Genomic DNA, 14,218 nt, shown 5'->3' with positions numbered 1-14,218 from the left:
GGCGTCTAGCAAACCCCTCCCTGGCTCCAGCCACCATTTCAGGTACTGTTTAAGCCTCTGAAAATCCCAGCACTAACTGGAAGATTAATTAATTAATGGATTAATTAATTAATTAATGGAGATTGCAGCTCTGGCTTCTGTCAGTCCAGACCCCCAAAATGCAAACCTATTAAGGGTGTTAATTGAATGAAACCCGCAGCAGCTGCAAAACCTGCCACCGGATTAAATCACTTTTACGTTCGTGCTGTAATCTGTAGAAACATATGGGATTGCAGCCCGGGTGGAACGTGCGTTTGGAAAGCATACTTAGCAAATTTGGCCATGGCAATGCCAACCTGTGGCATGTCCAGGCTCCCGTAAATGATTTGCTGCAAGGTATGGCCAAATACTTGGCCAAAAATACTATGGCCAAAAATGTACTTTTGCCATAGCTCCGTTCTATATCAGTACAGCTACAACAGGAATAGACTGGAACCTTAGTTTCTAGTCTCACTGGCAAAAAATAAAACAAAGCAAAAAAAAAGCCCACAAGAAAAAGCTTCTCTCTGTTTTAAAGCAGCTCTCTTCTCAAGGCAACAGTCGCTTTACCAGCCCCAAGTGCCTGCCCCATCCTCACTGCCGCGATTCCCAGTTTGCTCACCAGCACAAGCAATGATTCACACACTTTCTGCCAAGCCTCCCGCGTTGTTGAAGCTCTGACCAGTATCTTCCGCTCCGTAGGACAGTGTTCCTCTTGTGAGGGGAAGCTGGAGGTCGACCAGAGCCCCCTTTAACAGTGGCCCCGTTTGAGAGGAGCAGGCTCGGGCAGCGGCTCTGCTGGGTGCCCTCCCTCCCTTGCAGTGATTTTTCTCAGGGTTGACTGAGGTTTAGCACTGCCCAGCTTGAACCAAACGCATTTGTTGAGCTAAGGGAGCCAGAAAAGCAACTATAGTATTTGGGGGCATCCTGTATATTTGAGGGTGCGATGTGACCCACCTGTCCTTTAACTTCTTATAGATCTCTGAAGAGCAAGGACTGTTTTGTAAAAGCAAGTTTTCTATATGCCTTCTATGTATTGCCAAACAGAAAAAATGGTCATACCCTGGTAAAGGGTACTGAAACTTCCTCTTATGTGCCCCCGTTCATGGTCCACGTTGCCACGTACCTGTTCGGCAAGCCTGGGGATGGCTAGCAAAATCCCCACTGCGGCTACTGCAGAGGTGCATGAACGCACCAGCACCGTGTAATACATCTAAGTGTCAGGAAAAAAGGTATCATGGAATGTGTTACGGAGCAGGTTACATCTTGTAACAAGTTAACATACTTTTCAATGGAAAACAGTGATGCTCACATTACTGTGAGCCACGATTTTCCTTTTTTTGAAAAGCTCGGTAACAGTTACTTCTTTTTCCCGTCACTGCGTTTTTCCTGTGATGAAAAATGGCAATTTTTACAGGGTATGTAGGAGGGCTTGCGAACCCTCAGCCCTCCAGAGCTACCACCACCACTACACGCTGTATTTATAAGTTTTGAAGGGTAATAATCTCTGTGTGGCTTATGCCCACGCAAAACTGGAGGGGTGAAGGAGTAGGGTGAAGACTGCAGACAGTAAAGAGAGGGTGGGTGTGAGGGCTGCACGTCCTCTTGGAAGTGGGTGCTTCATTCTGCTGTAGTCCAAACGCTCATGAATCTCCCAACCTGGTGAAGCAAGATGTGCCTTGAAGCAAGATGCTGCTTAATATGAGATCGCTGCCACGTAAGTAAAATTAAAGTTGGCAGGACATACCCACGTCATGCTTTTGGAGACCTCAGTCCAGCTGGACTCCTCCGTAGGTGAACTAAGAAACGATGGTGAAGAGAATAATGGTTTTCACAGCCGAGCGACAGCTACCCGGCTCTAACAGCCTTGGTCCTACTTCAGTCATTTCACATGGGACCAAACCCCAAACTGGTCTGAATGCAGACTAATGCCCTTTTTCTTCATTTACATCACTTTGGTCACTGCTTTGGCTATCTCAGTTTTATTTAGCAGATCATGAAGGCCTTTTTGCATATAGACTGATTCCCCCCCTTTTCCTGTGCAGTTGGAGAGCTTTGCTGGGACACCAGTTACGTACGCAAGGACACCTGAACCTTAACAGCGTAACCTTGAGCACAAGCTCCTCTTGGCAGCATGCAGCGGTGCGGCTTTCCCTTTCCGTCCACCCCCGCCCCACCTCGCTGGGGGTCTGGCTGGGGGTCAGTCGCATCCTTGGGTATCCATCTCTGAAAATGCTGAGCCCTGAACAAACTCATGGCTTCCGAGTTCTCTTTTTCTAGCCTGTAGCCTCTCCTCTGAAGTTGGGGCGGTGGGAATGAAAGAAGAAAAAAAGACTGATTCAGGTTTTGGCAACCCTTCTCTCACAGAACATTCCACACTTGCACATGAAAGGGATTTTTTAGCAAACCAGAGCAAAGAGTCAAAATAACAAACACAAACAATTACAAAAAAATCGCCACACTCAGTAGTTTTTCTGACTGCTGGTAGTGGCTTAGTGAGAGGTTGGTTCATTGCCTAATCTTGAGCTCAGAAAAAGACAGTTCGTCTTTAAGTTTACAGTGTTATTGGCCCAACTACAGAGGATAAGATTTCCCTTAAGTCTTTGCCCAAGGCCTAGTGATGACTCCAAAAATAACAAGTCGCCTTGAGGTTGGAAATTTTGGTTCAGAGAGATTTTGTTCATGTTCCGTAAACGATACACAAATATTCATCCGAGTGGATGGAAAACGCTTAAATGCTACATAACGTAGTGAATTAGACCAATCCCGAGATGGAAATAATTTACTTAATTCCTTGCAGCACTGCTGTCACTTCCAGCCATCTTGTTAGCTGGGACGCCGCTGATAATCTATTAATCAGCCTGGGAGAGGAAACCTTCCGAAAGCGGAGATCACAAAGAGTTCACTTATTTCTCTGCAATAGAAGAGGAAATGGGTGGGGAAAAAGGATGAAATGCTGAAACACACAGCTCGTACTCTTCTGGCTTCAGGATGAAAGCTTTGCTCCAAAAAAACCTTGGTAACTTCATCCTTCCTTACCGAGAATTGGTGTCAAAGATGTGGAGTGAGCAGCAGTCGGAGGTGTTCTGTGAGCCCCATTATCTTCGTTACATGGCAGCTTGTAACTCTAACCCAAGAGGTCTTCTCTGAGCCTGTGGATTTACCAAGTAGCCTGGCCAGGATGTTGAGAATCCTGTTGCTTAACAGTGGCTAACAGAACAGTGCAAGGAAAGCAGCAGAAATGGATTTCCCATTCGATTTGGAAGTGACTCGCTCCTGCAGGGAACGCCAAGCCTCTGCCCCTGCAATTTGGTCATGTACTGAGGTCCTCGGTCTCAGTGGTAACAGTAGCACTGTTGCCTTTTGTCCTTCAGTTTTTGGGATTTCATATCATTCAGTATTGCTTCACAGACTAAAAGAGTGGCAGCAAACTTGTCCTTTATACTCTTTGCTGTTAGGTCCATCTCTGTAGCATTTCAGGTATGCAAAAAGGGCACTTTTATGTTGTGTCTACTGCGGATGTGAAAGAATGTCTGAACCTAGTATTCAAACCATGGAAAAATTATAAAGTCTAAATACAGAACAGGAACTGAGAAAAATTTATCTTAGGCTGTTCCTCTGTACTGTAGCTTGAAAAAGAACCTGGAAGGTTTTAACTTACCTTCAAGTTAGTAGGGCATTTGTAACACTGGGAGAGCTTTAGTGCTGTAATTGTTACCATAACTTGTTCAAATATTTCAAGTTCCCACCTCTTTTTATTAATGACATGGAAAAACACTTGAAATCCATCTATCTAACCAAACACTCATGAGCAGTCATATCCCACAGACAGCTGAGATAGGCCTGATGAAAATGGAAACAACGTTAACGCTGGTACAACTTTAGCTCTGCTCTTGCCAGCCGAACTGCATGCTGGCACGTCGTCCGGTTGAAGGCCTGTTGACCACCACGATTCTGGTGAGGGGTCTGGAGCACAAGTCTTATGAGAAGCGGCTGAGGGAACTGGGGTTGTTTAGTCTGGAGAAGAGGAGGCTGAGGGGAGACCTTATCGCTCTCTACAACTACCTGAAAGGGGGTTGTGGCGAGGTGGGTGTTGGTCTCTTCTCCCAAGTAACTAGCGATAGGACAAGAGGAAATGGCCTCAAGTTGTGCCAGGGGAGGTTTAGATTGGATATTAGGAAAAATTTCTTCACCGAGAGAGTGGTCAGGCATTGGAACAGGCTGCCCAGGGAGGTGGTGGAGTCACCATCTCTGGAAGTGTTCAAAAAACGTGTGGACGTGGCACTTTGGGACATGGTTTAGTGGGCATGGTGGTGTTGGGTTGATGGTTGGGCTTGATGATCTTGAAGGTCTTTTCCAACCTTAATGATCCTGTGATTGTGTGATTTCCCCTGGGTCCAGCCAGGCAGAACGGCTCACAGACAAACCTGGGATTCCTGCAGGGAAAACACGCGCTGAGGGGCTGCTGCAGCCACGCTCCCATGAGGAAACAAACTGCCAGACTCTGCTTGCAATGTATGTTGCAAAGAAAAAGAAAAGCCCCATGCATTTCTCCCCCGGTGTCAGGACATCCCACTGACAGCAATTTCAGCATTTGCCCGAGACGTGAAAGGGTGGGTAACGCTCCCCCTTCCCTCTCCCCACCCACGCAGCACCGCTTTTCCCAGCCAACCTTCCTTCCCCCTTCGCGCATTTGTGCATCAAGTGACACAAGCTTCACGGGGCCAAAGAGTAACACGGGAATGCAGACGGGCAACGTTTTTGACTTCAGGTGCGTCACCTCCGGGAAAGGTAAAGCAATAGAACAGTACGGTAGAAATAAGGGTGTAAGAGCACCTGCGCCCTGTGCCTGGGCCACAGGGCTGAGGGTGCTGGTCCCTGCTCCCTTTGGGAAGCGTCCTGCCTCCGAGGGACTCGGATGCACGCAGCCCGAGGCAGGAGCAGCGCTGCGGGAAGGGGCTGGCTGGCCCTTTTCTGAAGCCGTGCTGTAGCATGAAGTACGCTCGGGAGGTCGAGAGCATTCTCTGCTCTATAACGCCAGCTTTCAAAGCAATTTTAATCAGTTTTCTTATACACAGTGATCCCCTCAAGTTTCGAGTTCTGATCAAAGCAACACCAACTGCCTTTAATGAACACCAGAGCCATTTCAGTTCGTTAACTGCACTTACTGCCTACAGAAAGTTCACCAGGTCCATCACCTTTGAGGAAACAAACAGCCGTGACCTTCCCCTATTTGCAGCTTTACTGGAAGATCAGTATCCCTACATGTTATTCTGGTAAAAGCCAGGAGAGGGGGCTGTTAAATTTGGCTATTATTTGATTCCTCCGGAGAGGAACCACATTCTGTAAAATGCCTTTCCCCGTTTCTTCCCACGCCATCCCAAGCCCCTTAGTATCGGGCGCTTTTTAACTCCTGACTAAAATGGATTTGCCACTCTCACCAGCCAAGATATGAGCAGTAGCACTGATGACAACATCTTTCACTTAATTATAGTAAAGCTCCTAAATTGGAGGGATCAGAAGTCAGGCAGCGGCTGCCGAGTGCTCGCTCGTGTGGCAACACGATAAAGTTACAGAGATGCTCTGGATCTCTCTTAAAAGCCCCGTCGCTTGCTTTTAACTCTGGTGGTGCCGAAGGAACCCTTGAAGCCCTTGGACATCAGCGGTGTTGGATTTAAAACAAGAGGGGCTGCCTCTGGGTTGGGGAAATAAACACTATCACATTTAAAAAAAAAAAAAAAAAAAAATCATCATTCTGGTGTGTCAGGAGGCAGACATTTGGCAAAACCAGGCGACTTTGTAAGACTTGCTGCTCTGTTTTAGGATGGAAAAAGTTATAAACAAACAATTTATAAAAGGGGGACTACATCCCATTTCAGTTGTCAACCATAGTCATAGAATCATAGAATGATCTGGGACCTCCTTCTGCATCGCAGACCCAATTAGTTTTTAACCTAGATGCAAATGTTACCCACTTAAAATCAATCTGAGTCTTCAGTAAAAATATAAGCAAACTGTTATCCAAACCTGAATACTCAAACCTTTTCCTCTCCCTCCCTACGGTTTTTCAAGCCCTCCTCTACATCAATGGGTTACCAACTCGAAGCAAGCGCCATGGAAGAAGGGCAGTGGGAGGAGATGAAGGAGGTACAAGACGCATCTTCTGCTGTCCAAGTGACTTTCCGGAATTTGTTCAGACAACGGCTCGCTCAGAAGTGAAACCCACCATGCACTCCATCTTGTCTTCCAAGAGAAAAACTCACCATGACACAACGTAAGCAACTGCGTTAACAGGGGCGGAAAGCAGAAAACGGAGTATCTACAGGATATGAAGTGATATTGGCCCAAACTGTGTTCAAAACATAAAACAACTGTCAGCACATGGACTTGGTGTATTTGTAGAGTATTTTAATTTTTAGCTGAGAAACACACAACAGGTTAGAGTTTAAGGCATGCAGTCAGGCATGAAACTTCTCTTGCTTGCTTTTTGCGCTCACATCTTCAGCGTAAGTTCTATGAAAAGGAGCAGATCCTATCTTTAACGCCTACGTAAAGCAACTCTGAGTACCCACTGACAGCCTGAGGTTCGAGGCAATGTTTACAGTTGTTCCTGGAATGCGGAATTTACTTACAGGGAAAGTCAGTTCTTTTTCTGTGTGATTTGTCCTATGCTGCATCGAGAAAATGTCATGTATTTCACAAAGTAAGCTTGATCAGTGATAATATCAACAGAAACAAAATAACCTTCTCCACATATATACATGCTGCAGTTAACAGACATCTGCTTGCACAGTTTTACTTTGATTGCTCTTTTACTGGAAAATACAGACAATCCAATGGATAGGAGAAAAACTTTGATTTCTGCGCCTTGCACATCTAGTTGTTCGTTTTCTTTTAAACACACAAACCAAAACCAGACACCACAAATAAAACAGCCAATGGGGCAACAAACTTTTTACTGCTGAGGCAAAAGAGCAACTGAGAGATTAAGAACTTTGTCGATTTAGGTACATTACCTTAGAAATATCATAGGTATTGAAATAAACATCATAGGCATTGCGATGCTGCTAAAAAATACATTTCCATTTGAGTAACTTTTGGTTGGTAGTAGTGTAAAGCACCTTTGTGTCAACTCCTATGGGGCATTTGCTCTTAACAAGCAAATAATACAGTACCTGACAAGGGGCATATTGCCAAGGAAAATATTTTTTATAAGCAGCTACAAACAAGTATTTTCTCTCTTTAATGCCCCACCACTGTCCATACAGTTTCTGGTTTTATTTTTTATTATTATTTTAAAACATGATAGTCAAAGACTCTTCTCCCTTACTCATGCATTTTTAAAATCAATATGATTAAAAATGAATCTACTGTGCATCCATGTGATGAATGTGGTAAGAGCTCATTCTGCATTTTTCCCATGAAGGTCCCCATCCTGCATTTTTCTGTATCACTAAGACTTCTGCTGCAATAACTGGGGAAAGAGAAATCCCAATTCCTAAATGTGTTTAAGCTGCCCACTCCCAAGGACTTCAATGGTATCAGAAGTTCCATCCTCCACTGTGGCAGGTGTTAAGAGTTTGTTATTACAGTGAATTTTCAAAAGAGGTAATCCTGAGATTACAAACAGTTGGCAAGTCCAGAACTGGATGGTCCCGTTTCCTAGGCCCCATCATAACAAAAGGATTCATGCATGTGCTTCCTTCGCTCCTATTCAGCAAAACATTGAAATACAACTTAAGCATGAGGTCAAATACCCCTGGAAATGCCTGAAGCATGATTATGACTTCACCACTAAATCTTTTGATGGTGTAAAAGGAGAATTAACTCAGTGCATAAGAATTACATCTTGAAACGCGCGTATGGAGGCACTGACCTCTTCTTTATTTCCTAAAAATGAACAGGCCATTTAGCTCTGGGGGAGGAATCGGAACTCCTCTTCCCGTTCTTACATCTAACTAGGGAAGAGTCCACGGAAACATTTTCTTTATACGTTACCTGCAAGAATGGCTCAGAGTTAAAAGAAATCATCAAGTCTATCAAGTGAGTTTGCATCCTCAAAAATTACAATCTAGACTTAGTTTTAAAACGATGATAGTGACAGTAATGTATAAAACATAGCTCACCCTTCTAACAAAAAAGGACTATAAAACGCTCAAAAGCTAACTGTGCATTAGCCAGCACTTAGAAGTTCAAGAAAAGCAGTGCAAAAAATGAAAGACTAAATAATTAATGTGAAACAGCTAGACTACACACTGCGAAGCTTGTAAATAGAGCATGTAGCTAATACGCTTTCCCAATTTAAACTGCAATTTAGTAACACTGCAGTGAATTAATTAAAAAAAAAAATGTATGAACACATGAAAAAGCGTATGCCAAAATGTGCTTTTCAGCTCTGACAGCCCCCAGACAAAAAGCGAGGCTCATTGGGAATGTCTTCCTTTACCACCCTGACATTTCATCTTTGATTGCTCTGGGCAGAAATACATTCCCCCTCCTCTCAAGCTTGACGCGAGAATGGCTAAACCACAACGCCAACCCCCTGCTCCACTGCAGCTATCGAAAGTTACGATTAGGAAACCCTGAAATACTTCTCTGGGGCAAACAAAATTAGGCAGGGTGATTTTAGTAGAAAGATCTTAGTAAAACAAAGCCAGACTTTGTTGGTTGGTCCTTTGCCAAAGTATTCTTGCTGCACAGAGCAGGACGGCTCAGGAGACCTAGAGAGACCAGACTGGCGCCTGACATGATGTCATGCTGACATGCAGGACGTGCCCCAGTCAAGCTTTGCTGAAATCAGTGTGCCCAGAGTGGGATATCAACTGTCAGGTTTGCTAATGGCTGTTAGAAGTTCTTCAGAGATTCCCTCTATCTTAGAGCTTTTGTTCCCAAGGGAATACAGGTCATTCCGTCCTCTGAAGAGGGTGATTGTCCACTGCAAAAAAATGGTGGAAATTTAAGAAATACAGAAATTATAAACATGACTAGAAAAGTGTTTTGATTCAACAATAAAGGCAAAGCAAAACAGATTATCACCTTGAAAGAACAAAGTTCCACAGGAAAGAGCTGGATTCTGTTGAGCTTAACCCTGAAAGATGCTCTCCCTTCACGATTAAGTTTGCTATGAATGGCTCACCCACAAAGTAACAGGGAAGGTACTCCTCAATAGCTTCTCCCAGCAATTCAGGATGTAAAAGTCGGTCACAAATAAAAATTACAAAGCAAAACCAAAAAAACAACCATCCTATCTCCCATTTCTCGTCATCGTGATGCCTCACAAAAGAAAATACAAATATTTTTAAAGCATTTTGACTTGTGAAATATGAAATTAAATCATGCTATGGTGGAATACCTCAGCCTTTTAGCGAGGAAACAGTCTTTCCATGGGTGCTTGGTTATTAGCGGTCATGCAAAAACAATTAGTCGTTCAAGCAATTAAGTAGGTAAGTATCTCCTAAAATGGTTTTGAGCTTTTCAAGCCCTAAATGTAACTGCTATAAACCTAGACTGTTCCTGAGCGTAATTTATTTACTGTATTGCCTCTCCTGAAGAGATTCACTGGATCATGTGTTGTAAATTCTTGATGCTCTTTTAGCTGCAGTCTGAGCCTCTGGTGAATTCTCCTCTTGCTCCTCGGACTTCTTATGGTTTAGGAATATGTCAGACTTTAAGAAGCGGCTGTAGCTGTCATATTTCATGAGATTGAATATCTGGTTAGAGGGAGGGGAAAAAACAACACAAAAACAATGACCTAAGTAAAACTAAATTTTAAATGAGAAGGACAGTATATGAATTCTCATGTATTTTTGTGCTGTTAGTACTAAAGCATTACTAAAAAGCATGACATTAAAATACACTTCAAACTCTCAAAAGGGGCTGCGCACGGCAAACACTATTGTAGGTTCCACGGTCACTGCTTTGCAGCGAAGTCCGCATTAGGCTACGGATCAGGTTATGCTTTTCACGATAGCCAGCCCTGAAAACCCAGCACTGAAAAGCAGCAGGTCCCATGCCAGGGCCACCAGGTAGGATTTTACAGCTGATGATCAGATACCTGCGCGTGTGGACAAGCCGGGACATTACCTGGCCCCCTCCAGAGCAGCCTTAGGTCTGCAGTCACCAGGAGTAAAACCTGTTGAGGGTGTCCTGCTGGCAGGGGAGTAGGAAGATATTCAGAGGGACAAAGCAGAGCTGAAGAAGAGGAGGTACCTTTTGGACCCCTTTCCGACCGCAGTCCTTCTTGAACATTACAGGACAGCTCATACAGGCAGAGCACTGGATAATTAAGAAAAGCCTCTAAATAATTTACACAAATCCTGAAACTGCAAACTGAATCTAGACTGAAACAACTGGTTTAACCAATGTTTGTTAAACTTACGCCAATCCTCCTATCCTTTTCACATTACTACGTAACCGAACACACCAAGATGGGTCTTGGCGCAGATCAGAAATGTTGCAGATACCTGCCACAAAAAGACAATCTGGTACAGATGTAATTTGCCAGTTAAAGTGGTAATGGATTAAAATTGGTGACGGATTAAACTTGTGCCATCAGGCTTTTACTAGCCCGCAGCCAGCATGGAAGCATGAAGGCAGTGCCGAGCACAGCTTTTCTCTCCCAAGGCTGGAGTTTAGGCTCGTCACTCATCACAACTCTCTTTTCTATTTATACCCATTTCAGACAAAAGAGCTAGAACTCATTTGGCGTTTTCCAAAAACAAAAGGGCTTGGGGAAGGAGCCTGGAATCTGTTCAGGTGTCAAGGTCAGGACTATATTTTGCTCAGTCTTGAAACAGAGGGGAAGGAAAAAAAGTAAACCTCAGAAGTATAATTGAGGCAAAACCAAAGCCTGCATCACCCTCTGCCTATTCTTTCACTGGCAGAGCCTCTCCAAGTCATGCTTCATGACCGATTACATTTTATGGTACTCAGAGTAACTAAATTTCCAAGAGGAATTCCTGGATTCTGACCTGCACGTGCGGATAACTGACGCTTTACCTTTACCGGCCTCATTTCTAACTGACAGTACAACTGGGTAATGCAGCTGTTTGTTAGGAGGAAAAGAAAAAAAAAGAATAATCTCAAACTGCTCTTTCATTTCACATCCTCAAGGAACCTGGACAAAGGCAAACACACAAGACTTGACTGTTTTTGTCTGTGTGTTTGCTGAAATAGCCCCCTTGAAAATACGTTACATGAAGCATTTTACTAACCACTGGTTGTTTACGTATTTAAATATTTAAGTTCATGTTTAAAACAGTGGAAATCTTGCTTTATAAGCTACATATCGGAAGACCGAAAATCCCAAAACACCCTCTCGTTGTAGACCCAAATCAATGCAGTTAAGCAAAGTCAAATGATAATCCCTGGCATATAATATAATTAAATTTATCCAGTAAGCTCAAGGGGAAAAAAAATTGTAAGGAAAACATCGCCTGTTAAAATGTCATAAGTCAGTGTTAAGAACTTAGAACCTTCTTGTTCCTGGTATCATTTAAAGCATCTCCCAGAGAGAAAGAGCACTGCAAGATCAAAATCTTCTGGAGTCCAGTCAGCCAAACGCACCAAACAGACAGATTTTATGATCACGCGCAAAAGCGTAATTCCCTTTTTCCCTCCCCTCCCTCACCCCCTCCGTGGAGCAGGAGCATTCACCCCAGAAGTATTTTGAAATCTACAGGTTTCTACGAACCACTGTAACACCACTTCATTCAGCATGAACAACTGCCTCCGAGCCAGCCGTCCAAGGCCACCCCACGGGCACAGAACCACCCCCCACACCCGGCCCCACTCAAACCAGTAGGTCTCTGGAGAACCGAAGTGCTAGTTACCAGTGCTGTTGTAGACAAGACTGTGGCTTTCAGGCTCTGCCTTTTTATACTTCAGACACGCAGTGCCAGCAGTAGTTAACACTGTTCTTTGGAGAACAAATTATACCACTCCTCATAACTTTATAAGGATTGAAAACTAGAGAAGACTGTAACTCTCCCTGAACTATTACCTAACAGCCATAAACAGAAGCTTTAAGCAGTGGAAACCTGCAACAACCCATAAATGCTCTGCATTTGGTTTTAAAAGCTCACACAGATGTTCTTCCCACACTAGTGGGATTCCTCTGCCACTGGTCTAGCACTTTTCCAGCTCAGGTATTGCTAATCCCTGGCTGTTCACGTGCATGCTCATTTGTAAAAATAAAACATTTTAACTCCAGTAGTCTCTGCAGCTTCACTCATAATCACCCACCCTGAACTGTAATGCTTAGATTTACCAGAACATTTTCCTTCCCTTCCCCCAAGTCAGAAGTTCTTGCATGAAAAACTTTGCTTCTTCACATGGAAATTGAGTTTCAGACATTTCCACTGCTAATGACTTGGAACCTGCTTGAAAGACAGCAGAGTCTTTGCTCCTCGGACCACTTCAATTGACCCAGCCAGTGCCCAACTAACGTATTCAGTACCTGATGTGAAACGGATAGAAAACACTACTTAAATCAGCGTTCTGTTTCTCCACAAAAGAAAAGAGGCAAATGGAAAATACAGGTAGTCCTGAGGGTGGTACAGAAATTAAAAATAGTACAGACTGCAAGTGCTGGAAAGCCGCAGACAACAATGATTCACTTCATAACTTATGCTTTAAAATAAGCTAAGTATCAATAAAATGTACCACCAAAAGACATGCCTACAAAATGTCACCTAATTTCTACTAGACCTCCGAAGACCTACAGGAAAAGGCAAGGCAGATACCAACTCCTCTTTTAAGTTTTGTGTGTTACAGAAGGGGAGGCTTTTCAGGAAATCGTATTATATTCGTATCAAGATGAATACCAAAGCAAAGCAAAGTGAAGAATCTTGAGCTCTCAAGGAAACCAGTGGCAACTACGGAAACAAACATCAGCAATGACTCAGCGCCAGCGAAGACGCAGGAAAACGTGGGCATGAAGTTAGTCGGCTGGGTGATTCTCAAGCTACCAGCAGAGGAACCTACGAAAAACTTCATCCCGTTTTTCCAGGCAAGTCCCGAATTGGAATTAGCACGGCTGCGCTGAGTCTCCTAACTAACGGGCCCTTAGTTAGATGGGGCCAAGAACCTGGGGTGCGGCACGTCCGCATTAACAGCCCCAATAGGGAAGGAACCCAGCTCCGTGCCTACCTGTTCCATCCATGCCACGGGTAGCAGTAGGCAGATTCCCAGCTTTCCTACACCAGCTTGTGCTTAGAAACCAGAGCCCATTACAAGCAGACCAAAACTAAAAGAAACTGTGTTCTTGAGGAAAGTAACTGTACCTGGTCCTGGAGCTTCTGAAACATCAGAGGGTGAGGTGTCTCCAAAATGGTCTCATTCAAACGGGACTGCCCTTCAACATTGACTTGGGAGGAAGCTTTACTGGACAGGAAAGTCATGTAAATGTCTTTAGCTTTTTCTTGCATCTGCAAAAGGACATATTTATTTAAAGACTTACTTGCTGTGGAAATATTCTCTGTATTTGTTAATGTTTTGTGGGAGACTGCTCTGGGTCACTTCTTGAGATTCACAGCTTAAAACCAAAACAAAGTCCAAATTAAAAAAGAAAACAAGTAACTAAACAAATATACATAGATTAGCTTATTTGCGTACATTCATTTGTACTGGGGGAAGAACATCTCTGCAGGCCAACTCCAGCTGACGTTAGTGCAGCTACCGGTATTCGGCACGTAGGTTAAACAGCAGGTTGTGATGTGTGAACCTGAGAATACAGCGTAAAACTGCTCAGCATCATCAACTAGGCCTTGTCTTCACTATCTAGAGGACTATTTTTACTAACAGGTAACAAGCATGTGCAAGGAACCCAGAAGGAAAAACGCTGCAGAAGCTTACTCGTACCACAAGGCAAAACTCAGCAAAGTTAGTGTATAAATCGCGCTACCACCAGATAACCTCGTCATACTACATGCTTTGTCATAGCTACGTTTTTACCTCAAGGCAGCTCACATGCAACACTGACTACATGATCAAAGGCAAAAAAAAAGCAGCAAGTATTTTTTTGGCTAATAGTAAAGGTAAGACCCTCAAGAACCTGAAAGCCGATAAACGAGGGTCGGTGTGACCCACATGAAGCGGTCTGTTAGCGTTTGCCCCGACTTCTTCTCTCGATAAATCAGTAACAGTGATCACGTTTTGACCCCACTAGCATCCTTAAGCTTCAAAGCAGTAAACGAGCAGC

The 14,218-nt window shown here is 43.9% G+C and overlaps 1 protein-coding gene across 1 annotated transcript; it reads right to left on the bottom strand.

Annotated features, from left to right (window-relative positions):
* Window positions 1-9,581: 9,581 nt before the first annotated feature.
* Window positions 9,582-13,480, bottom strand: RGS10 (regulator of G-protein signaling 10; the record flags this gene model as incomplete). Its single annotated transcript, XM_010282895.1, has 2 exons — window positions 9,582-9,728; window positions 13,302-13,480. Coding segments are annotated over 2 exons (326 nt in total), but the record flags the coding sequence as incomplete, so codon positions are not given.
* Window positions 13,481-14,218: the final 738 nt, after the last annotated feature.

This window comes from Phaethon lepturus, unplaced genomic scaffold (assembly GCF_000687285.1).
Source record: "Phaethon lepturus isolate BGI_N335 unplaced genomic scaffold, ASM68728v1 scaffold22912, whole genome shotgun sequence".
NCBI lineage: Eukaryota > Metazoa > Chordata > Aves > Phaethontiformes > Phaethontidae > Phaethon > Phaethon lepturus.
Note: the sequence above shows the minus strand (reverse complement) of the source record. Positions and strands in the feature narration are given on the sequence as shown.